This window comes from Plecotus auritus (genome assembly GCF_963455305.1).
Source record: "Plecotus auritus genome assembly, chromosome: 2".
Classification (NCBI taxonomy): domain Eukaryota; kingdom Metazoa; phylum Chordata; class Mammalia; order Chiroptera; family Vespertilionidae; genus Plecotus; species Plecotus auritus.
In genome coordinates this window covers 178596001-178621314 of record NC_137771.1, presented here as the reverse complement: position 1 = coordinate 178621314, position 25314 = coordinate 178596001, and the positions used below count along the sequence as shown (strand labels likewise).

Genomic DNA, 25314 nt, shown 5'->3' with positions numbered 1-25314 from the left:
CTTTTTACCTGGCCAATGAAGTAGCATAACTTTCTCTTTTTGTTTGTTAAAGTGATTCATAAAGTCTTTCCACATTTTAAGAGTAAGGTAATAGGCACCATTTTTCAAAGGATGTCAAAAACTTTGTACACATATTTTAAACCACCTCTGATGATGATGCTTCAAAGTCCATAGACTTGAGAAAACACCACCTTAATAGTAATCAGGAAAAAGAAAATTTACAACACAAAGGAATATCATTTTGTATCCATCTGTTTGACAGAAGTTTAAATTTCTGAAAATAGGAATTGGTAAGAAAAGTGTAGAGTATCAGGAGCTCTTACTACTCTGAATGGTTACAATTATGAAAGTTTTAAACCTATATACCTTATGACCTAGCAATCTCTCTTTTAGATATATACCTAAAACTCTAGTACAGTGGTCCTCAAACTTTTTAAATAGGGGGCCAGTTCACTGTCCCTCAGACCATTAGAGGGCTGAACTATAGTTTAAAAAACAATTATGAACAAATTCCTATGCGCACTGCAGGCCCGGGACGAGTCGGCTGCTAAGCAGGACAGGCAGCGGCACCTGTCGGGCTGGATAAATGTTCTCAGCGAGCTGCATGTGGCCCGCGGGCTGTAGTTTGAGGACCCCTGCTCTAGTACAAACTCACAAAAATAACAAATATAGTATGTTACGGCATTGTTTATAATAGCAAAAATGAAATCACATAAATACTCATCAATGAGAGAATCCTAATATATAAAATCCCAGAGTCCATAACAACCAAAGGCTCAACCAAACACTGGAAGTCAGTCCTGCAGTCAGTGCTGGGTTGCTGTGGTGATCCAGCAGTGACTGCCGCCTCTGTGGGTGCAGCGACCCAGCACTGACTGCCGAGGGGGCTGCAGATCAGGCCCAGAGAGAGAGGCAGGGTCTGATCTGCAGCCTCCGTGGCAGCTGTTGATCAGCCCTTGCCTCTCTCTTTCTCTCCAGGCTTCACCAGCAGCCACGTCTCTCTTTCTGGGCCTCCGCAGAAGCTGCTGAACAGCCCCGCCTCTCTGATCAAGCCCAAAGATAGGCGAAGCACTGCTAAATAGCATAGAAACCGACCAATCAGGACCAAATCTGGGTGAACTGCGAGGAGCCAATGGCTGTCTAGGAGGCAGAGCTTTTGACGCTGACTGGCATAGAAACCAAACAATCAGAACCAAATCTGGGTGAACTGCGAGGAGCCAATGGCTGCCTAGGAGGTGGAGTTTTTTATGCTGACTGGCATAGAAACTGACCAATCAGAACCTAAACTGGGTGAACTGCGAAGGCAGAACCTAAGGTGGGGGCTGAGGAGGGGTTTTAAAGGCAACAGCTGTTTGGTATAAGGTGTAAGAAAGAGGTTCAATTTTTTAATGACCAGTTTGGCAGTATAGTGTATATGGCTGGCTATCAGTCCAGATACAGGGATTATGTATTTTTGTCTGCCAAGAGCATCTCCTCCTGCTGAAAAAGGCTCCCCCCCCCATTTAAGCAATCCTATCCTATATAATCTATCAATATTAATAAAAGGGTAATATGCTAATTAGGCCATCTTCCGGTTGTCCGACTTCCTTCTGGACAAAGCCATGGTGGTGGGGGCCGAGGCAGAGGAGTTAGGGGCAATCAGGCCAGCAGGGGAGGGCAGTTGAGGGCAACCAGGCGAGCAGGAGAGGGCTTTTGGGGGTGAGATCAGGCTAGTGGGGAGGGTAGTTGGGGGTGAGATCAAGTCTGCAGAAGAGGGCAGTTGGGAGCGAGATCAGGCCGGAAGGGGAGGGCAGTTAGGGGTGATCAGGCAGGCAGAAGCAGTTAGGGGCAAGATCTGGCTGGTAGGGGAGAGCAGTTGGGGGTGAGATCGGGCTGGCAGGGGAGGGCCATTGGGGACAAGATCAGGCCATCAGGGGAGGGCTGTTGGGGGCAAGATCAGGCTGGCAGGAGAGAGCAGTTGGGGATGAGATTAGGCCAGCAGGGGAGGGCAGTTAGGGGTGATCAGGCAAGTGGGCAGGTGAGCGGTTAGGAGCCAGCAGTGCCAGATTGCAAGACAGATGTCCCACTGGGATCAGGCCTAAACCAGCAGTCTGACTTCCCCCAAGGGGTCCCCAATTGGAGAGGGTGCAGGCTGCGCTGAGGGAACCCCCCACCCATGCACAAATTTTGTGCACTGGGCCACTAGTCTATGCTAATAAAAGAGTAAGATGCAAATTGACTGTACCTTTGTGACGCCCATCAGCCAATCAGGAATAAGTATGCAAATTAACCCACCCCATGGCGATGATGCAGGCGTTCTGCACCACCGCAGCCACTCTGGGCCTCTGGGCAGCGTAGGAAGGCAGAAAGGCAGCTCCGGGCTAGAGAGAAGGCAGTGCTAGCAGCCAGGGTAAGGAAGGCCTATTCTTGCACGAATCTTCGTGCATCGGGCCTCTAGTCTATAATAATAAAAGTGTAATATGCAAATAAGCTGAACAGCCAAACAGTGGAATGACCATCTGGACGACCAACTAGACAAGCATGCTATGACACCCACTGGCACCAGGACAGCCAAGGCGGGTGCGATGTGATTGGATGGGGGCCCGGCAATTGCCACATGATTGCCCCACAGAAGGAGGCCCAGGCCACCGGCCGGCGGGGCAATCGATCAATCAGGGGGCTCCACGATCTTCCCAAAGAGGGAGGTCCAAACTATCTGGCAGCGGCAGTGCTGTGTCAGGTGGGCGGGGCCTCCCTCTGTGGAGCCCCAGCCAGGTAGGTAGGGCCTACTTCTTTAGGGCAATTGATTACAGCACTCCTGGACTGTGAGAGGGCACAGGCCGGGCTGATTAACCCCACCCAGTGGACGAATTTCATGCACCAGGCCTCTCATAGACAAACAAATAATAATGTACCCAGGCATGCTATTACTACACAGGTGTAAGAATTAATTAATCAGAGCTACATTTATCAATATGGACAGGATTTTCAAAAAGATGTTCAGGTTTTTATTTTACCATAAACCTAGATGGAGAATAATACCCTATAGAAAAAATAGTTAAAACAGTCAAAACTATATATACACACATATATGAATTGACTTATATATGTACACATATACATCACACATATGTATATTAAACATGTGTGTATATAAACATTATATATAAATATATGTATATATGATTCAACTCATGTATGTATTATAAAATATAAAAAAACCAATGGGACTAATAGAGTTCAACTTCCAAACAGTGATTCCTTCTGGTAAAAGAGAAATGGATTAAATCATTGAAGTTTATAAATAGATTTCAGAACTATCTGAAGTGGTTTCTTTCTTTAAAAATTAAAACCTAAAATATTAAATATAACAAATGTTAAAATTAGTACAATATAATTGGTTTGTTAAGGGTTCTGTATAATTTTTAAATATTCATAATGCAAATATTTTTAAAAGAATATTAAACAGGAAAACCAGTCATACTATAGATTCAAGAAAGATAGGATTGGAATCTTGGATCTGTCACTATTTAGCTGTGTAAACCAGGGGACATTATTTCAGTTCTCCAAATTATAGGTTCTTCATTTTAAAAATAGGATATTTTGTGATTATGGGATGACAATATTTGTAGAGTATCCAATACAGACTAAATACTAAATAAAGGTTTACTATTGTTAATTTAACCATGTCAGTTTTCTCTCCCCTTCAAGTGTCACATTCATTCTTCTGGTAAAGATTCAGTTGGAATTTGATAGTTCTGACAACCTTCCTGAGTCATGCAGCTGACAACTGCTTCTCAGCATTGTGGGTTCAACCAATCATTTCACTTCTATTAACTATCTGAAACTCATGATCATAATAATTTCCATAGACTGCTGATCCCTCCACACATGCAACTTTCCTCCACAAAAACATCCCTTGATGCTGCTTGTCCAGGTATCTCAAGGTTTGCTGAATGTTTGAGATAACTAAGTAACATTAAAAAAGGTTAATGATAACTGTATTATATTTGACTTTCTCATAATCAAAATGAAAAGTATCAAAAGGGTTAAATCTTTCACTGAGGGAATCTCACAGATGTCTCCAGTTCCTATCTTGATCTTCTGTCTTCAAATACCATTTGGAAAGAACCCCTACACACAGCTTCTAACTTCCACACTATAATCTCTCTCATACTTTTAAGGAAGCCCACTGTGCACCCATAAGAACTGGTTTCTCTCTAGAACCTTTTTTTTTTCCTTGAAAATTTTATTTGCCCATTAAACAACACACTCCATGGTTGTCACCAGGACAGCCTGTGGTGGCCTTTGGCAATCCTAGACCCACAAAATAGTGCAGGGTTGTGAGGTTGCTTGGATACCCCAAGACTTGGAGAGCATTCCAGAGCAGATATGAACATGCCAAGACTGCTTTTTTTTTTTTTTTGGAAGTGTGGACTGTACACAATTGTTTTTTTCATGTCCAGCAGGTAACCCATTTGATCTTTACAAGCATATATACACTTACACATAAGGACCTTATTTCTCAAAAACATGTATAAGAATAGCACTTAAACATGTTTTATGGAAACAATTTTCTAAAATCTTCCCAAATATGTGAGCCATCTGCATCACAATAGGGTTGGTATTTCAAATAATTGTTTAGAAGATTATTAGCATTTTCATTTCTCTCACCGCTCGAATTCTCAAATTGCACACTCATGACAGATTTAAGAAATAAGCCTTTTTCTGGGCCAAATACTACCTCTTAATTTCTCTTTTAACTGTGAAAACACCAAGCTAAAGATTTAAAACGCCACTTGTAAGAGCTTCATTTGTTAGATAAGGCCTTTTCTCTGAATCTCTGAGGGTGACTGGGAACAGAGGAATGTTGGGAGCAGGGAGGTATAGTCTAGTTCAGTGGTTGGCAAACTGCGGCTCTGTTGACTAATGAGTTTGCCGACCACTGGTCTAGTTAATTGCTATTACTGTTATTGTTATTACAGTAGTCTCATTATAAAATCAATATACTTTCCATGCACGTTCCATTTGACTTTATGGACCCATGTATTATGAATTTTTATGCAATAATTTATATTCAGATTAAAATTTTATCCTTGTATTTTTCTTATTTATGTATTTCACATATATGACTATGCCTAGAAATCTGTATATGGTGGTAACTGAGTGGGATTCAAGAGATTTGCATTGTGACTACTGGTTTGGCAAGTCAAAAAAGGAAAAAGTATTGTTATAATCCCCATGTACCTAGATATCAAATATGATAAGAAGGGAGAGGGAGAAAATGAGAGAAAGAGAGAGTTACATGTGAAAATTTGATGGGAAACAAAGGCGCATTCATTCTTAATTAAGCCAAGACCTGGTGTCAGTTTTAAAGCGAATTGCTATCAGCAAAGTGAGTCTTTGTAGCAAAAGGCAAACTAATGAAAATCAAATGGATTAGGTTGGATGAATGCCATCTTCACCTGGACACTTCAAGTGAGAGTATTCAGGTACAGGACTAAACATATTGTGGCATGAGCACAAGAGCTCGAAAATTAGATTCTGCTTCTAGGAACTTTGGCAACTAATCATCTGTTGTTGTTGTTGTTGTTGTTTTTTAAAGTAAAGCTTTCTTCTACATAATAATATGTGGTTTTTTTTGGCAACTTGCAAAACAGTCATCCCTTTAAATTAAATTATTGTTTATCATGATAAAGTTAATTGAAAAACATGTTTTTCTAACTAAATGGAAGCCTGCATCATGCAGGCAATAAACATTCTTGCTTGAAAGGAATTCTTGCACCTTCTTCTAAGACTGCCATGGGAATAAAATAGAAAAAGAAATAAAAAGGAGGAAAAAAAAGTCTTCTCAAGTTGTGTCTGGCTTAAGAGCCAAATGGGATTTTGTAGCCCACAAGTTTTCTATTCACTTCTAAATATAGTACCCACAAATTTCCCTTTTGGCCAATCGTATTCCCCAAACCCAAATGCAAGCCATTTTTGTGGAATGTCTGTGTCAGTTGCTTCTTGTTAGCAGCCAGAGCTAATTTGCCCCACCGGACATTTGGCAAAAGTTTATTTTATAGTGCCTGGATGTCCATACAGTGTAGGATGAAAGTGAAAGGAGTAGTTGGTCTATAGCACCCATACATGAAATGTGGACTGGAAATATTTTAAGTGCAAACTGTGGGTCAGGACTCAGAGGAAGGTAGCCTTTGTAACATAGGCTGAACCTAAATAGGACACTGTTTTTGGATTTTTCTTCTCTTGATGATAGGAACAATTTCCTGCAGATAAATTTTTACACACCTTCCTATAAGCTCTCACAGCATTTTTTTTTTGAACCCTTGTAACAGATTATTAAATCATGCCTTATAACTGTTGCTTTTATGTCTGTTTCATCCACTTTTCAGTAAACTATTGGTTTTTTTAATCCCTAAAATCCTCACAGAGCCCAATATGGGCCTTGACCTATTGCATATATTCTGGAAATATTTGAATAAAACTGTTTTCCTCTTTTTCCTATTGATCAATCACCTACAACCCCCAAGGATTTGGTGATTAGAATGGAAGATATGATTCACAGGTAATGTCCATTCACAAATAGATAAGCAGGTGAAATCTGCTTAGAGTGAAACGTGGCAGAGGTGGGAGGGGAAAGTAAATAGATTCACATGTTTTAATGCCAGGCCCATTATATAATTTAACCTTCCCTCAGATCTTACAAATATATAACATTACTTGTACTGTTTTAAATAAGGAAACTAAAATTTAAAGGAATAAAATTACTTGTCTCAAACATGCAACTATTTTTGCTAGATATGGGACTCCAAAGCATGTGATTTATCCACTAAAAATAATGTGGAGGAGAAAAAAAAAGTTGTAAAATAATTGACAGATAAACAGAAGCAAAATATTTAAAAAATATATGAAAAGGAGTTTATACTGAATGAGACTCTTTCTTGAATTCTTTCCATATTAAAACATTTTTAAAATTTGAATGCAGAAACTGCATTAAAAACTGCCAAATTTTACACATTAAATTGCTTAGTGTTTAAGTGAATAAAATCTGCCCTTTTTTATGAAGCAATTCTTTCAATATTTACTTAACAAAGTAACATGATCTGATGTCACCTGATTACTTAGCATGTGTTCAGTAAAAGGTTTTTCTGGTTTGTTTGTTTTGTTTTTTAACATTCCAGAAAAATCAAATCAGAGGTTCCTAAAAGACCAAATAGTATAAGGACACTTCTCAGAATCCCCTCACTTATGTAGGGTTGAGGAGAAGGTCTTTTCTCTCCAATTCTAGAGCTTTTACCCAGAAAATCTGCTTTTCATTGGTTGAATTAGGATTATACAAATCATTAACAAATTCTTATATAATCCATTTAAGGTGACTAGAAATCTATAGTTGAAATTTTTGTACAAATATGAGGAAAATGGACTCATCTATACACACACATACCTTTCATCAAAGACTAGTAGTGAAATGAAACATTGTTTAGAGAAGGTCATAGAGCAAATGTTAGAGATATAAAACAGCCAAGATCTTGGCCCAAAACTTCTGTTCATTCTCCCAAAGATTTTTTTTTTCAAAATTCAAACTACATAATAATTCTGATTATAGAACATGGGTTGTGCATATATTTGGTTAATTTCTCCCCACCCACCCCTGCCTTCCCTCTGAGATTCAGTACATGAACAGATATACAGTGTATCTATGGTATTAAAATTTCATGGAACAATAATTAGGAAAAGTAGAAAGGCTCTATTAGTGAGGAAATAATGTTTAAATGGGGATGGGGAGAGAGAAAGAGGGAAAGAAATGGGTATATATAGATAGAGATTTGGGCAGGATGTGGCATGTACGTTCAGATGGTTTACTATAGATACTTAATCATTTTGTTATTTTTCCATACTTTGGGATACAAGAATTTTTCCTCATCCTTGATGAAGGGTTAAAAATTAAACTAACCTGTACTTAAAGAGTTTCTAGTTGCTATGGATTCATGCTCTGATCCCAATGGACTACCAAGGTCTATTGTGAAAGATCAGTAAGAGTGGTTTTGAGAAGAGAATTACCTCTGAAGGAATTAGGAAGGCAAAATTTGGCCAGAATGAAGAAATAAATGAAAAGCATTAATGAAGGTGAGCCTCAGATGCTTAGGAGCTGAACTAAAAACTTGCTCAAAATGGGAGGAGATTTGCAGTCCATTATCAGTCAAATATGTGGATCTACTGAAGAGCAATGTAAGAGTTGACAGTCAAGAGTCCAGTTGGCAGATGGAGTTGCTTTTCCTATTTGTCTGATATTCTCTTCCTCTCTTCATTACCTGGTGAACTCTTACTTATTCTTCAAACACCTCCATGAAACATTAAGAGACCTCCCACAGTGGATCTTGATTTCTGACTAATATGTGATCATCTTGCAATATTTACTTAAAGAGGATTTATCACATGTCATTACCATTATTTATGCTCAAAGAGAGTGACCTTAATATATGTACTGGTTTTTATTCATCTTGCATTATTTGTTGACTACTAAATACCTTGCACATAATGAATGAATAAGATGTGCTTTATTTGGTATCTGAGCAAGTTAAATCAATTGTAGACATAGAGAATTATGCTTAGCCCACAACTCCCTAATGCACCTATAATAGTCAGTTGAATTGAGAACTGTTAACTCCAAGGTCTTAAAGAAGGAAAAGCGGCCTATAATTTTTTTTCGGGATGGTGCAGACAGCACAGAAAATAAGGGCACCAATTCCCTGCCCCTCTGGCAGGACACTTACAGTCTGGGAATTCTCATGAAGAATGAATATAGCTGGTTATGTATGCAAGATCAATGTTTTCTCATGAGCAATATATGCTACTAGGTTTTCATATTCAGTTGCAGATTTAAAATGCAAAACATAAGAAAGAATTCAGTTAGGTTTCAAAGCATCATTCTTATGGCAGTGTTCTATATAGTGAAATTAGACTTCTTTCTTGTCTGTTACTTTTATATACCACAGGGGCATGATATTCACTGAAGTATTTCTTCAAAAATGTTAGGTCACAAGTAGGGGATTATTTATCATTAGCTGTTTGCGTATGAAAAATCATTTCTTATGAAATGTGGTCCTAATTTTTATTGACCCATCTGCCAAACTGAGCTTGGTGAAGCGAAATTTAGGACCACGAGGTGTTAAAACCTTCTTGCAGCCAGAAAATTTTAAGAATATAATAATATTATTCTTTTCTTCTCAAAAACTTGATATTTGTTATTTTCTTTAACTCTTGAAAATCACATATAAAGTTTTAGAGTTTCTTAACAGTATATAAATATGTAGCACAAATACAAAATTAAACATGAGAAAGGAAATAAGAAATTCAGGTCACTAGTCACAGCTGGGGGAAAAAAAGAAAATTTAATCAATGATAGGTACAGAGGTGCTCAGATATATTTGTAGATTTCTTTCTTTAATGAAGAGCTGAACAAATGTTGCTAATTAATAAAGCTGAGTGAAGGGGTTACAGATGTAGGCTATATTACTATCAATTCTTATCTATGTGTATAAATACTTAACTTCAAAAATAAAGTTTTCTGGTGTGGCTCTGTTAGTTGGAGCATCATCCTGTACACCAAAAGTTGACAGGTTCTATAGGTCTGGGTGCATGAGGGAGGCAACAGATTGATGTCTCTCTCTCTCTCTCTCTCTCCTTTCCTCTCTCTAAAATCAATAAAAACAAATGAATAAAGTTTTCAATAAAATAAATTTTATTGGCAGCACATTATGGCCAGTACTGTGACTTTATGAAATGGCCATTGCCTCATCTTCTTTCTGCCTACCATCTCTAATTTATTTTTTTGCACCCTCCTCTGAGCAACCTTGTTCCTCAGGTAGGCTGAGTCTGTCCCCACCTGTAGGTAATGAATCTGATCATCTCCTTGCCATTTAGGCAAAGGAGTGTGATTCAATTTTGGCTAATGAGATGAAAGGGCATCTGAAGGAATTCTGGGAAAGTTTTCTGATTTTAAAGACACATGAAGAGAATTGTCTCTTTCCTACTTCTGGGCATTGTTATTGACATGAGAGTCCTAAAACTGCTGCAGTCATCCTGATACCTGGAGTCACCAGCCTTGAGAGGTAAGTGAATATACAGAGAAGGCAGAGCAAAAAGATGAGGAAAGGAGTACGTTAGTAAATTATTGAATTAATTAACCATGCAACACTTGTCACTACACTTCTTGTAATGTGAAAAGACAAATATTTTTATTTTTAAAGCTATTTTTTGAGACTGATAAAAACTAATTATTTTTCTATTGGATTGTTTACTTGGGATAAATTCCAAAGAGTAAAGTTATTATGCTTGATTGCTCTGAAAATGTACTGTAAATTTATATTTTTATCTAACTGTATAATTTAATTACATAGGGAGATGTAAAGATAGTAAAAAAATGATGACCATAGTAATAATTGTATGGGTAACCATGTTAAAAACTGTTGAGAAAAACTATCCAGAAAAAAAATCATGGATGGGCCTTGAACTCACAATATTGCCTAAAATTTCAGGGACATAAAGGTCTCCTGGAGTCGGTTCATTGTGAATTATAGCTTAGGAATCCGTGATACAGAGCTTTAAATAATATAAAATACTTCGACATCAATGATTTCATGTAGTGGTTGGATATGCTGATTTTTAAGAAAATTCCATGCCAACTCTTATTCTTTCTTTGTAATTATCTTTTCTATCCCAGCAACAGGTTGGGCTTTCAAGTTAATGTAATTTGGCCCCACTGCTCAGAGTCAAAACCATTTTATTTCCCTGCACTGGTTTTCTTGTAAACTTTTTTGAACTACCCAGTCAAAAATGTCTGATATGAATACTGTTCTTTCTTCCTACTCTTATCTGTTTATGTCAAGGAAGGTGGCTCTAGAATTGTTGGCAAACACAAGGCATTTTTAATTATCATTAGCAAATTGTTGAGAACAGAATAGATAAAGGAGCCTCTGGTTGTTAGATCCATTAATGCTGATTAAAATAGGCTGTGTGGGTCCATGGTGCAAGTTTGTTTATCTTGAAGCATTCATACTGTAAGCGGAATTCAGGCCACACTTTTTCATTGCCATGGCAATACGCAGGTCTTCTTGTGTATATGATGGGTAGAGTATGCTCTGACAATTAAAGCATTAACCTGGTCCAAAATAGTACTTGGGTAAATAAAGGGGTGGGGGAATGAAAAGGCGTGTGTGCTTGTGAACATTTAACCAATCCAGTCTCTGCAGCCATTAAAACAGATTTATTATGTATACACATTCCCAACCCTATCTTCACATATTTATTCCCATGCACCTATATTAATAAGACATTCAGAATGTGTTGAACAATCTCTTTAGTCTTTTTCCCTGAATGTCTGTACTGATGAAGACCTTTTATCTTTTCCATTGACTTCTTTTATTCTTAATATGATAGTTCTTAATTAAGAGAGACAGACAACCAAAAGGATAGTGAATCATGCTGCATAGGGACAATAAGAAAACACAACGTACTAAAAACCATTTGAGCATTCACCACACACACGATGCAATGCTAAACCCTTTATGTATGTGATGCAGTTTAATTTAATCATTTGAACAACTCTGTGAAAGAGGAAATATTATACTCATTTTACATAGAAGATTATAACTTCGAGACCCTAATTAGATAGTCCAAGCTCACACAAATATATACAACAAAACCAAGATTCAAATTCAGACCCAAAGTATATTGACATGTTTCTATATATATGTGTGTGCATTCTACATCTTACCTCTATTAAATGTATATGTATGTTTTGTATATATATTTCTCTTCTCTCTTTTTTAACTCATCTTTAATATCAAAACCTCTTTTTTATTGCAGTATAATAGAAATATAATATTATATTCGTTTCAAGTATAACACATAATCATTCAATAGTTGTGTGCATTGCAAAATGATCACCATAATGAGTCTACCACCCATCATCATTCATAGTACAAGTATTTTTTCTTATATTAAAACTTTTAAGATTTACTCTTAAGAACTTTCAAATATGCAATACAGTATTATTAACTACAGTCACCATTCTGTACATCTCTTTAAATCTTTTACTCATACTAATGAATCTTCAACTTCAATATGTACATCTTTGGTCAAGTTGCTTTTTAAATTTTATAGGATGCTTTATCTCACAAGCTATAAGGATATAAATTTAAATATTGCTCTTATAAAGTTTTAATAGCATAAACCAAAGTCTACTCAAAATCAGAGACTCGTTTTTCCTTTTAATTTAGAACCTAATAACCATAACACATGTAAGTGTTGTATTTTCAAACTAACACTGAATTTTAGCATATTCCGTTTACATATATTAATATGTAAATTTGCCTTTTTCTGTGATTTTTTTTCCCTTCAGGGTTCAAAATGAATCCGTTAGCATTTCTCTGTCATCGCCCTGTTCCAGTTTAATGAGATCTGTATTTCTTCACAAACACAGAAATATTCCCTTTTAACATTTTGCTGTTACTTCAAATATTCAGAGAACCCATAGACTCAGACAACAGTGTGGTGATGGCCAGAGGGAAAGGCGGGGGGCCCTGGGTGGACATGGAGAAAGTGGGGGGAAATGGGCACATCATATTAGTGTCAAGAATAAAATAAAAGGATTCAGATTATTGAAGGGGATTTATATTCAGATTGTTCTAGTTCAGATTACTGAAGGAGGTCCTGGTTTGAATAAAATATCAGAACCCTGAGACTGATCTCCAGGACCAGCAGCCTTCCCCAGCTGCTCAGGTGCAGCCAGGACCACAGCTGAGCACCTGAGAGGGCTGATCCATCTCTGAAGACCTCGGCTCTCTTCACACCTTCCATGCAATGTAGGACGGATGCTTCACAGAGCAAGTCAATATGTATTTGTTTTCATTAATTTGACATTTTAAGAACATCTTCCTCGACAAATTTACTCTCTTTTAGGGCAAGAAAAATCAGTACTTCTCTCTCACTTCCCTGCACCTTTCTCATCTCTCACATATTCAGGAATCAGAGAAAATTGCCATGTCTTTTCTCTAATTCACACTACACGAAGCCAGAAATAATGGTATTTTCTGCTTGAATGCAAACCAATCATTTATCTGAAAGGACTTAATTTGCTCAACTAGTCAGTATTCTGTCTTCGTTAAAGGATTCCAGAGGCACACTTGGACTTTTCTTTTAACTCACGTTTCTCCCCCTGTTCACCCCACACCCCACCTTCTCAAGCTTTCCCAAGTGAGAACTGGCTGCCAACCCCTCCCCTTCACCTCCTTCAGGCTATTATTCTGTGCTCTGGTTAGGACCAGCCCTGTGTCTCAAACCTAAGGACTCACATTTGCTTAAAATAAATAATAAGCAGAGGGAACAGGCAACCAGCTTGTTTTGCCACCTTTTCTGAGAACATGATGTAATGCTGACCTATTCAGTAAGTGCTGCAACTGGCTGACAGATATTTAGAGAATCTCAGTGGTGGGAGATGAGGAATGTCCCAGCAAGGCCTGGCAGCAGAAGCCGAACTAACACACAAGAGGCTTTTTAAAGGCACAGTGGGAAGAATTTTTAAAGTTTCCATTCAGAGGGGGATTTAAGTGCACATTGACAAACCACCTAGATATTTTGTTGTGCTTGGAGCTAGAATGTGTCTTTTGTTCTTTTTGGATCCTTACACTATTCTGCACAACTCTGAACAGGATCAATACTATTAAACCTTAGATTGCTCTATTGGCATTTCTTATTTTCTAGCCTGGCTCAAAAGAAAGAGAACAGAGGAAATTAAAAGAATTTGAAGGAGTACATTTAAATTAAATAATGTTCTTTTATCCAAGAATGACTGGCAGATGTTATCTGTTGATAGTTTGAGGGTCTTTACAGAATTATTTTGTAAAGGTCTTCTCCAAATTAATTCACTGTATGTGTTAGGTAAATAACACTGTATTTTAGGGAGATGATGAAGGAAACATTCAAGAAGGTGAACATTAAGATAATTATTACATACATATATAGTATATGTATATAAATGTAACACAAACATATATGTATGTGTTAAATACACATATTTTAACAACATATGCAATGTGAAATTATATATCATTCCCACTTGTCTTGCTTCTCTGTGTCTCAGACTCTGCCTCTTGTAAAGAAGTATTGTCAAACTAAAGGTTTCCAAGGTTCCTTTCTAACTTTATAATGAATGTGTAAACATTGAAGATTTTCAGTTACACTGATATTCAAGGGAAGAAGCTGATATGGGGTGGCATGATTTTAAAAAATCTTTATGAAGGTATAACTCAAGGAGTATATTGAAGAATAAATAGAATGCATCAAAAACAATAGAATGGGAGGAAGTAGACATTTGTATGATTAAGTTTTTAAAAGTTTTATATATCTCGTAGTGAAAACATATATCAATAAAAATTCAGTGGTTTAATGGAATTGGACAAGCAAATGATTGCCCTGATGAAGGAGAGAACTTGTTCTCTGCCCTTTATCATGGAAGCCAGGGCAGTGTTAGGATTTCCTTGAGAACTAGTCAAAATCCTAAATTGCCCCCAAGGAATACATTGTAATCACAGATTGTTGGTGTACTTGATATAGACACCTGGAAAGTTTGATTTATTTTTGGCTTATGGTCTGGCTCTGGACCAGGGAACCAGAGCTTGCATGAATTCACTGGGCTGTGTGTCTAAGAATTATTTTATAAACTTGGAGGATCACCTGAACATCTTCTTCTTCTCACCACCTTTATTAAAATATAACTAACATAGAACATTGTGTAAGTTTAAGGTGTACAATGTGTTGATTTGATGTACTTATATATTGCAAAATGATTACCACCATAGCATTAGCTAACATGTCACATAATTTCCATTTCCTTTTTTGTGGCAAGGGAAGAATATTTAATGTTTACTCTCAGCATCTTTCAAGTATATAACACACTATAATTAACTACAATCGTCATGTTAGACATGAGATCCCCATAACTTATTTGCCTTGTAACTGGAAGTTTGTACACTTTCATCAACATCTCCCCATTTCCCCCATCCCACCCCCGGCTCCTGGTAGCCATCATTCTACTTTCTGTTTTCAAGTGGTCTTTAGGACTAAAATAAATGCATTCCCAGATGTAAATGCAAGGGTGGGGATTAAAGCTAAAGGGAGGAAAGTGAAGATAAAGGAGTGAGGCTGGCCGAGCTCAAGGCTACTGAGAGAATCCTTCCAGAAAGCCTGGCACTGCTTCTCCTTATTTCTGAATGTTTAGCATGCAAATGCTTTAAAAGCCTTGACCACAGCCTCTGGCAAAGGAATGACATAGGCATAATATATCCAAAATTTAATACATATTTCATTCTATACTTGAGACAAGCCAAAAATGTAATGGCTACATGAAAATTCATACTGATGAATCCATAATTAACTGAGTGAACATATCCAGGAAATGGCTATTGAATTTTCACATCAACGTGGAGGAATTGTTCCTTGTGGTATACCTAGCAATCTATGCTTGCTTCTGCCATGTTCAACATTTTTAGTTATGATTTGAATGGAACTATTAGAAAGGGGAAGTGAAATACAAAAGTAGGCTGTAGTAATAGACAAAAGAAAATATTATGTTTAAGATAGTAAGAACATATTTTAAGATCCTTCACTAAGATTTATTGTTGAAAGAAATCAGGAAGATCCAAATAATATAAATGTTATATCCATGGGTTAAAGAATTCCATATCACAAGGATATAATTTCTATCCAAATTTATCTATAGACTTAATATATTTGCAAACAAAATGCCAGAAAATTTTCTTTTCTTCTGGTGTTACTTTTAGAAATTAAAAAGTGATTGTAAAATATGTATGGAAATGAAAATCATCAAAATATCCAAAAATATCTCGATATAAAACAAAACATAATAAAATTGATATAAACAGTATTTAAGATACTAAAAACAAGAAACACATACACATGTGATGGCATTACACAACAGAGGGGGAAAAGAAATATATGGCTTTTCTATAAATGGCACTAATTCAATTGAATATTCATATTTTTAAAATACATGACTATTTATCACTACCTCACACCATGCCCAAAATTCAACTCCAGAATTATAGATCTAAAAGCAAAACAGTAAAATAACAATAAGAAAAAAGCTTCTAGAAGATAACATAGAAGAGAAGCTCATGTCCTTGGAGTAATAAAATTTTTCTTAAGCAGTTTTCCTAAACACTAAGAATAAAATATTAACAAATTAGGTTTTGTTAAAATTGAAAATTGTGATTTATCTAAAGACATTACTAATGGTAAGAAAAATCAATTGAAAGATTGAGAAAATATTTGCAATACATATGTCTAACTTGCATTAAAACCCAAAAAAATTCTATAAGTGAATAACAAGGATAAAAATTTAAGTAATGGACAAAATACTAAACAGCAGAGAACTATACAAAACAAAGAGTTCTCTGCTCCAAAAGGCATGTCTTGCTCCAGAAACCCAAGGTCTGTACTGGAATTTCCTCTTGGCACTTTCTGGAACCCCTACAATCATCATTATTTAGTCTGGTGGGATTTACTGGGTCATATGGCCCGATAGAAAGAGCAGCTTTCACAACAACCTAGTGAACATCGCTCTTAACCCTACCTCAAATAGCAAGCCTTCCAAGTCACTTAACAGTTGTTCAAAATAATATTTCCAAGAACAATATATGCTTCCTCCAGAATCCAAATGAATTTGTCCCAGTGGAGAAGTTCTATTGATCCAGGACTTCGGAGACATAAATACTTTCTGATATGTTAGACCTTTGAATCTTTATAGAGATTATCTTCTACCCATATGTTTCCTACTAAGGCTTCCATATTATTTATATAAAGTTAGATTAAGATATCATTAATAATGTTGTATAGCATAATATTATATAAAGAAAACACACATGGCCAACATATGTGCAGACTTTGGTAGAACCAAGAATAGCAATTAGAATAGACATTAAGCAAGACAGTGAATGGATATGCCTTTATATCCACATAAACACGAATTGTTTTTGAGCTTCTTTATTGAGGAGGTTGAGAATAATGATTTCCCAGGCCTATAGTCACAGACCAAATGCTGGATATTTTGTAGATCCATTTCAGTAAACACACTACATCTACAGAAAAGTCACATTTGAAACTGTCAGTTGTTTGAGTATATGGTAGTTTAACATGATTTGCCACAATCCATCTGGTTTTCGTAGAAGCCAAACAGGTAAATTAAATAGGAAATAATGAGGACTACAACATTTGTGCCCTTTAAGTCTTTGTAGAACTAATCTCTTTAATTATCCCAGAATATATTGTTTCTGTTTCACTATATTGGCTAGAAATCAAGGTTTGGGGGAGCCAGTTTCAGAAACTTTCGTTCTTATTAGACAGGTCAAAGAACATGAAGCATGAGGGAGTAAGCAATACAGCATCTGGGGATAAAAGCATTTCAAGGACATTAAAAACTAAATACCTTGACTTTTGAATATAATTGGAGTGTTTAAGAAATGCAAAGGGTCCAGTTTGGTTGAGTAAGGGCAAAATGATAGTGAATATTTTATCCCACATGTCACACAAATCTATAAATTATGCATATTAAAGAAAGCATTATGAATATTAAAAACAATTAATAAACTTAATCTATTATTCTTGTACATTCCCTTATACTAAACAATTGGTAAATGCACATTAATTTAAGGCAAATATAGAACATTCATAAAAGCCAATGACCTAATAAATTAGAAAGCAAATTTGCTTTATTGTAAAAACAATATGGAGGTCACATTCTATAAAATTAAGTTGGAAATATAAAACATTGAAAACAAATTCTTCAATTAAAATGTACATTTAGAACTTTAAAAAACTCTTAAGTAACTAATGGATCAATTAATGCATCATTAAGATTAAATAATGCTTAGAACTTAGTGATAATTAAAAGTCTATATAATAAAACAAAGCAGCAATGAAGGAGAAATGTAAAGTATTAAATAACTAGATCTGGAAAAAAGGAAGATTAAATATTAATGAGCTACGCAAGTCAAGATAAATAGCCAAAAAACAAAACAGAAAACCAATAATCCCCAAAATAATAAATAAAGAACTAGTTCTACATTTAAGAAGGTCAAGTATGATTTCTTAGAAAAAACTAATAACATTTACAAATCTCTGAAAATATACATGAATAAAATAAAATTTGGCAAATAGCTTGTTGTGTTATCTCTGATCAAAGGGTAAATCCTCAAAAAGCAAAAATGTTTAGCTTTAAGAATAGTGTGTAAAAAAGCCTACTCAATATTCTAAATGTTTATCTTTTTTTTGAATGAAAAATGGGCTCTATAATAAAGCTAACAAGTCCAGTGATCAAAAGTAACCTCACAGGGTGATCGGATCATAAATTCCTAACTGGGCAGGTCATAGTGGGTAGTCATGACCTAGGCCTATAAAAAAGGTTTACCTTTTCCTTAAGCAAGTCCTGTCCGTTGTTCTTGTGCATCTAGGTTAGAACACCTTTGAAATGCCAGATTAATTATCTTTTTTAAACCCCTTGGAGGCATAACCACCCTCAAGGGAACATATAATCTTATTAAATATCCTGTGCCTTGCTTTCTCCCACTTTCATGTAATCTTCTTTAATTCCAAATATATAAAAGAAACTACAAAACTGTATTCTCTGGAGCATTTGAGATCTTGCTTTCCAGCATTGTCTTCATTTTGGGAGGTTTGTCACACCAGCACTTATATAAACACTAGAGGCCTGGTGCATGAAATTTGTGCACGGGGGGAGGGGGGGGTGTGTGTCCCTCAGCCCAGCCTGCACCGTCTTCAATCTGGGACCCCTCAAGGGATATCTGACTGCCCATTTAGGCCTGATCCTACTGGGATCGGGCCTAAACGGGAAATCGGACATCCCTCTCACAATCCAGGACTGCTGGCTCCCAACTGCTTGCCTGCCTGCCTTCCTGATTGCTCCTAACCACTTCTGCCTGCCAGCCTGATCACCCCCTAACCACTCCCCTGCCAGCCTGGTTGATGCCTAACTGCTCCCCTGCCAGCCTGTTTGCCCCTAACTGCCCTTCCCTGCAGGCCTGGTTGTCCCCAACTTCCCTCCTCTGCCAGCCTGGTCACCCCTAACTGCCCTCCCCTGCAGGCTTGATCGCCCCCAACTGCCCTCCCTTGCAGTCCTGGTCCCTCCCAACTGCTCTCCCCTGCTGGCCATCTTGTCATGGCCATCTTGTGTCCACATGGGGGCAGCCATCTTGTGTGTTGGAGTGATGGTCAATTTGCATATTACTTTTTTATTAGATAGGATTAATTGGGTCTCTTAAACATACAAATTAAATTTTTCTAATGGGCTGAGTTAGTATTAATGAAGATACCAGAAGTATTCAGGAAAATTGCAGAAAATACCTCTCAGTTACAAATTTAGAACTAAATCTTCATCTATTGAACACATGAAGTGTAAATATATAATTTATAATTAATCAAAAAAGTTCCTTACACAACATTTCAATTTTTTACCCTCTTAAATTTTAGCTAATGTTGGGAGAGCATCTGATTGCTTCTTTTAGACCAAGAATAAAACTTGCAGTCTTCAGGTTCAAAACTGAATATTGCAGAATAGAGTATTCTAAAAAATTACCAAGCCTCATTGTCTATAAAAGGAAGTGTATTTCCTTCACCAGTGAAATTTCATTACCTACAATTTAGAACAGGAAGTAAGATACACTAAAATTTAAAATTAAACATACAGTGAATTTGTCACATCTTATCAAACAAATCTGTCTCATGTATGTCCAGGTTCAGCAATGACAATGATAATAACTCTTTATATCTCACTTGCATAGTGAGTTTATAAAAAAAATTCATAAACTTTGTGTCATAAAGTTAATCTAGCCCAATTTATTTCATCTTGACCAAGGGGGAAGAAGTTAAGAACACTTTCTATTAAAAATCTTCCTGTGGTCTTCTCTAGGCCATCCTTATGATGGGTAAGGTCCACCAAATTAAGTGACTCAAATCTCAAATCTCCCACTACTCCCTTCAAGTCCAGAAATTCCTCATTTTTTTTTTCCTTTTTCTCAGTGTTCTTTATTTGTGGATTCTAATCATCATTCCACTCCCCTCACCCCTTTCTTTTCTTCTCATTGTACACTGCTCCTAGGGCTTGGAGGAACTCCAAGCACAATAAAATCATGAAGAGATCACTACCACCATAACCCCAGTTTAACTCTCATTGATCACCACTGCCATCCTGTCCCCACTTCTCCCTCCCTTCTCCCCACTATTCAAATTTAGTTCTAAGATGAAATGAACCTTGGCACTGGTCATCAGCAACCTTTCTTTCCCTGCCCTCCCCATTTTACCGCTACTTCTGCACTCCAATCTTTTCCAGTGTTTAGAGGCTTGTAAGAGGAGATTAAACTAATCCCATCCAGGGACAAGCTCACTAAGCAGGTTCTGAGTAAAGTCCAAAATTTCTGCCAAGCAATAGAGCTAGGGGGAAAATTAATGTAACAATCAGCACATTATAGCAATAGCTTTTCTATGGAAATTCTTTCTCTTTTGATAATCCCATACAGAGTCAAGAGAAAGTATAAAGCATGAAGTGCTTGTGTAGGGAGGGGGAATATAGAGACAATTAGTTTTTCTTTTCTTTTACTTATTAAAATTAAATTAAACAGCTAAATACTTTGGCACCACTGCACTTTTTTTAAAGTAATTTAATCTACCCTTTCTTAACAAAATAGGAATGAGTCTGTAAATAGCCAACATTTAAGCGGTTTGGGATTGGTTCATTTGCTAATTAATACTTAAGAAAGTGGGAGAAAGGCAATTTCATAGTGGTTTGCCTACAGCAAATTTATGCCTCTGCCTGTAACACCAGTTCCGAGAGATAAGGAAAGCCAGATTCATCACTCCAACTTTGGAAGAGTATAACACCCCTCTCAATTTTCTTATTCTACTGCCTGAGCTTACTCACCCAGTGTACATAAGATTTTCTAAAACAGAAACCCCAAAATACAATCTGATTGGCAATATTTAAATCAGTATCTTGAATCCCTTCATCTTGACTAGAGCTAGAACTCTAATTTGATATTTTTTTCCAAGGAACTAATTTGAAATGAATTCAAGTCTCAAAAGCAAAGGTAGACAGAGGCAGTCTTTGCCAGTAGCTGTGTAGGGGGTAAGAAATTTCTATTCAAATAAGGGTGAATGCAAGTGGTGATGTTTTAAAAAAATGTGGGAGGGGTTCAGGGGAAAGTTTAGCCTCCAGGGTAAATCCATGGTTTTTATTCTTGGCATTTATAAGGCCAAAGAATTCTATTTTAAAACAAAATGGTAAACAGTTTTAAAAATAAAAGACAAACACACAGAACTTCAAAGATACAACTGAAAGGCTGAAGCTACATGGAGGCTAAAGCTAATAGAAATATTAAATGGTATCTTCTAGGACAAATAGAGGAAAGTCCTAACCAACTCCACTAGCCTTTAAGAAAAGGCACTTCTGAATGCAGCCCTCCTCCCCCTGCCCCCCCAAAAAAGGTGAATATGTTCAGAATGGCATTTAAACTACAGTAATGCAACATCAGACTTCCAAAGCAATGGATCTTTTTCAAATACCCTCATGGTTTCCTGAGAAACTTTAGAAAGAAAACAACCAAACATCTAATTTGTTGTTTACCATTATATATGTATATAAAATAATGTGAAAAGTATATAGATAAATAGATATAGATAGACATCTCTATCTCTATATCTCTATTGCTATCTCTATATATCTCTATATATGTATCTCTCTCTCTCTCTCTCTCTCTCTCTCTCTCTCTCTCTATATATATATATATATATATATATATATATATATATTAAATAAAAGTCATTGTGAATCCTGATGCCTCTTGGATATTTATACAAGCAAACAAACTACAAAAATCCCTTTACCCTTTCAGCAACCTTTATTGGACACTTATTTGGGGGAAATTACTATGTTAGACATAAGGTTCCTGAACCCAGGAAATACAACTATATAAATACTTTTGTATTATAATTATTTTTATAATAATCACCTATCTTAAGTTTACTCTGAATTGAGGTTGCATGAGGATAAATCTTATCATGCTATATGGATTATTTTAGGTATATTTTATATGATAAACACAAGGGAGGAACATGCAGTATTCTACTGAGTCACAACAATTTCTAGAATAGGGAGAACATGTAATAATTGTTGATGAGAACTCTGAGGGCTGGAACATACATTTTTTTTAGGTCCTATGATCTGGTCACAACCTATTGAGTAAGTACTCAAAATCAGATCATCTTACTTCTGTTTTATTGATAATTTTAACACATAGATGCTGGCTCCAATCATGGTGATATCTCACTCTTAGCAACTGCATGCAGCAGCTTAGCTTTGGGTGCTCCCAAGAGGGAACAAGAGAGGCATCAGGAAACTACACTCACTTACTTGTATCCTTTATTAGAAATGATGCTTCTGGTTTAATCTCCATCCCTCCCTTCTTTTCTTTTACAAATATTTACTTCAAACTGACATAATGAGCTAGACCGGAAATACAGCAATGAACACAACAAAATTACTCCCTAACAGAATGTATGAACTTAGACAATAAGCCAATCAACATATAAGTGGATAATTTGTTAGTACAAATATGGAGACTATTTAATAGAAAGGAATAAGAAAATGCTAGGATGATGCCATTTTAGAGTTGTCAGGAAAAGTCTCTGTTGAAGTGACCTTTGAACCAAGACCCAGTGGGAGTGAGGGAAGGAGACATTCAGATATTTGGACAAGAGTATTCCAGGCAACTGCACGTCAAGTAGAAACATGTTTCCTGTTTTTGAGGAACAGTAGTTGGCTAGCATGGCTGGAGGGTAGTTAAAAGTGGAGCAGGGGTGTGGGGGAAGTGAAAGGGCTGGAATGCAGAAAGATAGCAGTCAGACTACTCTGATTGCTGCTTTGATTCTGCTGTCTACATGGTAACACATCCACCTTGCCTTTGATGATTAGTGCTGCCACTTGGCCCCTGACACCCTGAAATCCAATTATTCCCATTGCATTTAGGTTTCCTAATTCAATGGCAGCAATTCTGACTTAGAGAGAAGAATGACCACAAAGCTCTTCAAGGATGCTGGGGCTGTCCTCACTAACTTATTTGGCACAGTCATGTTGTAAGGTGTGAACTCTGAACCTCTTGGAGTAAATGAAGAGGTCATACATGATAAGTAGAGTCTAATAGTCCAATTTCTCAAAGCCTTTGGATCCTTTTATCATATACCAAGGCAGTTCTGGCATTTCAACTTAATTTAGTGTAGGCTACCTTTTGGTCTGCATTTCAAGCATTCAACTAACTGGCCTTTCTGACCCTCTAAGCAGCAACATTAAATTCACAATTTCTGTTTAGTAGACCCATACCAATAAATTCACCTTGATCTAACTTTATGTTGCTTCTACCCTTACCCCACACTCTCAATATCCATTCCCATACACATTCCTGGATTTCTGGCTGAATAATTTGGAAAAACAAGTTGTTCTTTTGGAGTACAGCACACCTCTTCATGGGTCACACTCTGTAACTCAACTTGGTCTACTGGGACTTGAGTCTGATTATAGGTCTAGAAGCAAAGAAGGGAGGGGTTGGGGGTCTTGAAGAGAATCAGCAGTGTTTTTTCATTATTTCAGGGAAGGTCATTATATTGCTTTTAGGCAAAGTAGAGTGTTAATCTTAATTTGCAGATGTAATGGCAGCTTCTACTGGCAAAGGAGACTCATCACAATTTAGAGCAGCCGTGGGCAAACTACGGCCCGCGGGCCGGATCCGGCCCGTTCGGCTGTTCTATCCGGCCCGCGGAGCGGAAAGAGCCAAGGGTTCTCTTGCTCTCCCATCCGCTCCTTCACCAGCAGCAGTGTTAACATGGCAACGTCGGGAAACAATGCCGCAGCTCCTTCTTCTGAGTAGGCGGATTTATATCCGCCCATTCAGTAGAGGGAACAACCTCTCAACCTTCCAGAGGCTCCTTGTAATGCCCCCGATGACATCACACTGGGAATGCGTAGACACGTTATCGTGGTGATGTAGGGAGACACGCCCCTGGAGAGCACAGTATCAGAGCATTAGCTAAAAAGGAGACCAACAACACTGTTCCCACTGAAGTTGATGTTTTAAAGACCAAAAACCTTTCAACCCAGTCTACATTGCCATCTACATCTACGTCCAGGGCATAATTTGGAAGTTGCACTAAAGAAAATGTTTAATTTACTGTTTACACATTTTGTTCTTTTCTATTTGTTTTAGTGTTAAATTATTTTATTATATTTAAGTTTAATTTGAAAGGCTTTTGTACCTTTCCTTTGTTAGGCAATTTTATTTTGCCTTTGCCATCTTCAATATAAGGTATGTTATTGTGCTATGATTCCTCCATTTTTTGAAGTTTCAAATTATAATAATTAGTGTTTACATTCTTCTTGTTAAAATGTTTGAAATGAATAAAACTAATGAAATAAAAAAAAAAAGACCGTACCCTTTTATGTAATGATGTTTACTTTGAATTTATATTAGTTCACACAATCACTCCATCCATGCTTTTGTTCTGGCCCTCCGGTCCAGTTTAAGAACCCATTGTGGCCCTCGAGTCAAAAAGTTTGCCCACCCCTGATTTAGAGTTTACCTTCCCCAGCTTCATCAGGAGCTCCCCATATGTCCCCATTCCCATTTTGAGGATACCATTCTATCCCAGTCAGTGTCCTTATTTTAGCAGCAGAGTCTGTGAGATTGGGAATTCAATTTGCATTATAATTTAGCCACTCTCAGGATGAGGTTCTGCATTTGATTTTCAACAATTTCATTTCTGCAACTATAGGAAATAAGGGTTCTTTCAGGGCAGACATAAGAAGTTTCAGGTTATTTATGGAGTGCTTGAGCTGAGAATTTAAATTCTGAGCTTGATCTCTTCTTTCCCCACCTTTTCCAGCACAATTAGGAATAACCAATCAATCTTATTATACTCATTACCTTCACAAAAATGTTCTATGGTATCAGATACACCATTTTTCTACAGTTATGTTGCACACACAGACACACCTCCCCTCTTTCTGTATGTATACATATGAAACTTCAATAAAAATGTTTTCAATTCTTTTACCCCTTTAAGGACATAAGGAAATCTCGTTTTGTCCTTGACCATGTGTGAGAATAGTATTTTTGAAACTGCTGCAAGGATCATGTAACTAAAAGGGGATGTGACTTTACAGGTGGAAAGAACCTGGAGCCTTGATGACAT

The 25314-nt window shown here is 36.9% G+C and overlaps 1 protein-coding gene across 1 annotated transcript in view; it reads right to left on the bottom strand.

Moving 5' to 3' along the window:
* GMNC (geminin coiled-coil domain containing) overlaps positions 1–24747 on the bottom strand; it is a gene marked incomplete at both ends in the record, with an annotated part of 112930 nt that extends 88183 nt beyond the window's left edge. Inside the window, 3 exons of the mRNA XM_080654694.1 lie at positions 20379–20508; positions 23495–23649; positions 24703–24747. Of these exons, the coding sequence (XP_080510820.1) occupies positions 20379–20508; positions 23495–23649; positions 24703–24747 (330 nt within the window). The remainder of the gene's footprint in view (positions 1–20378; positions 20509–23494; positions 23650–24702) is intronic.
* Positions 24748–25314: the final 567 nt, after the last annotated feature.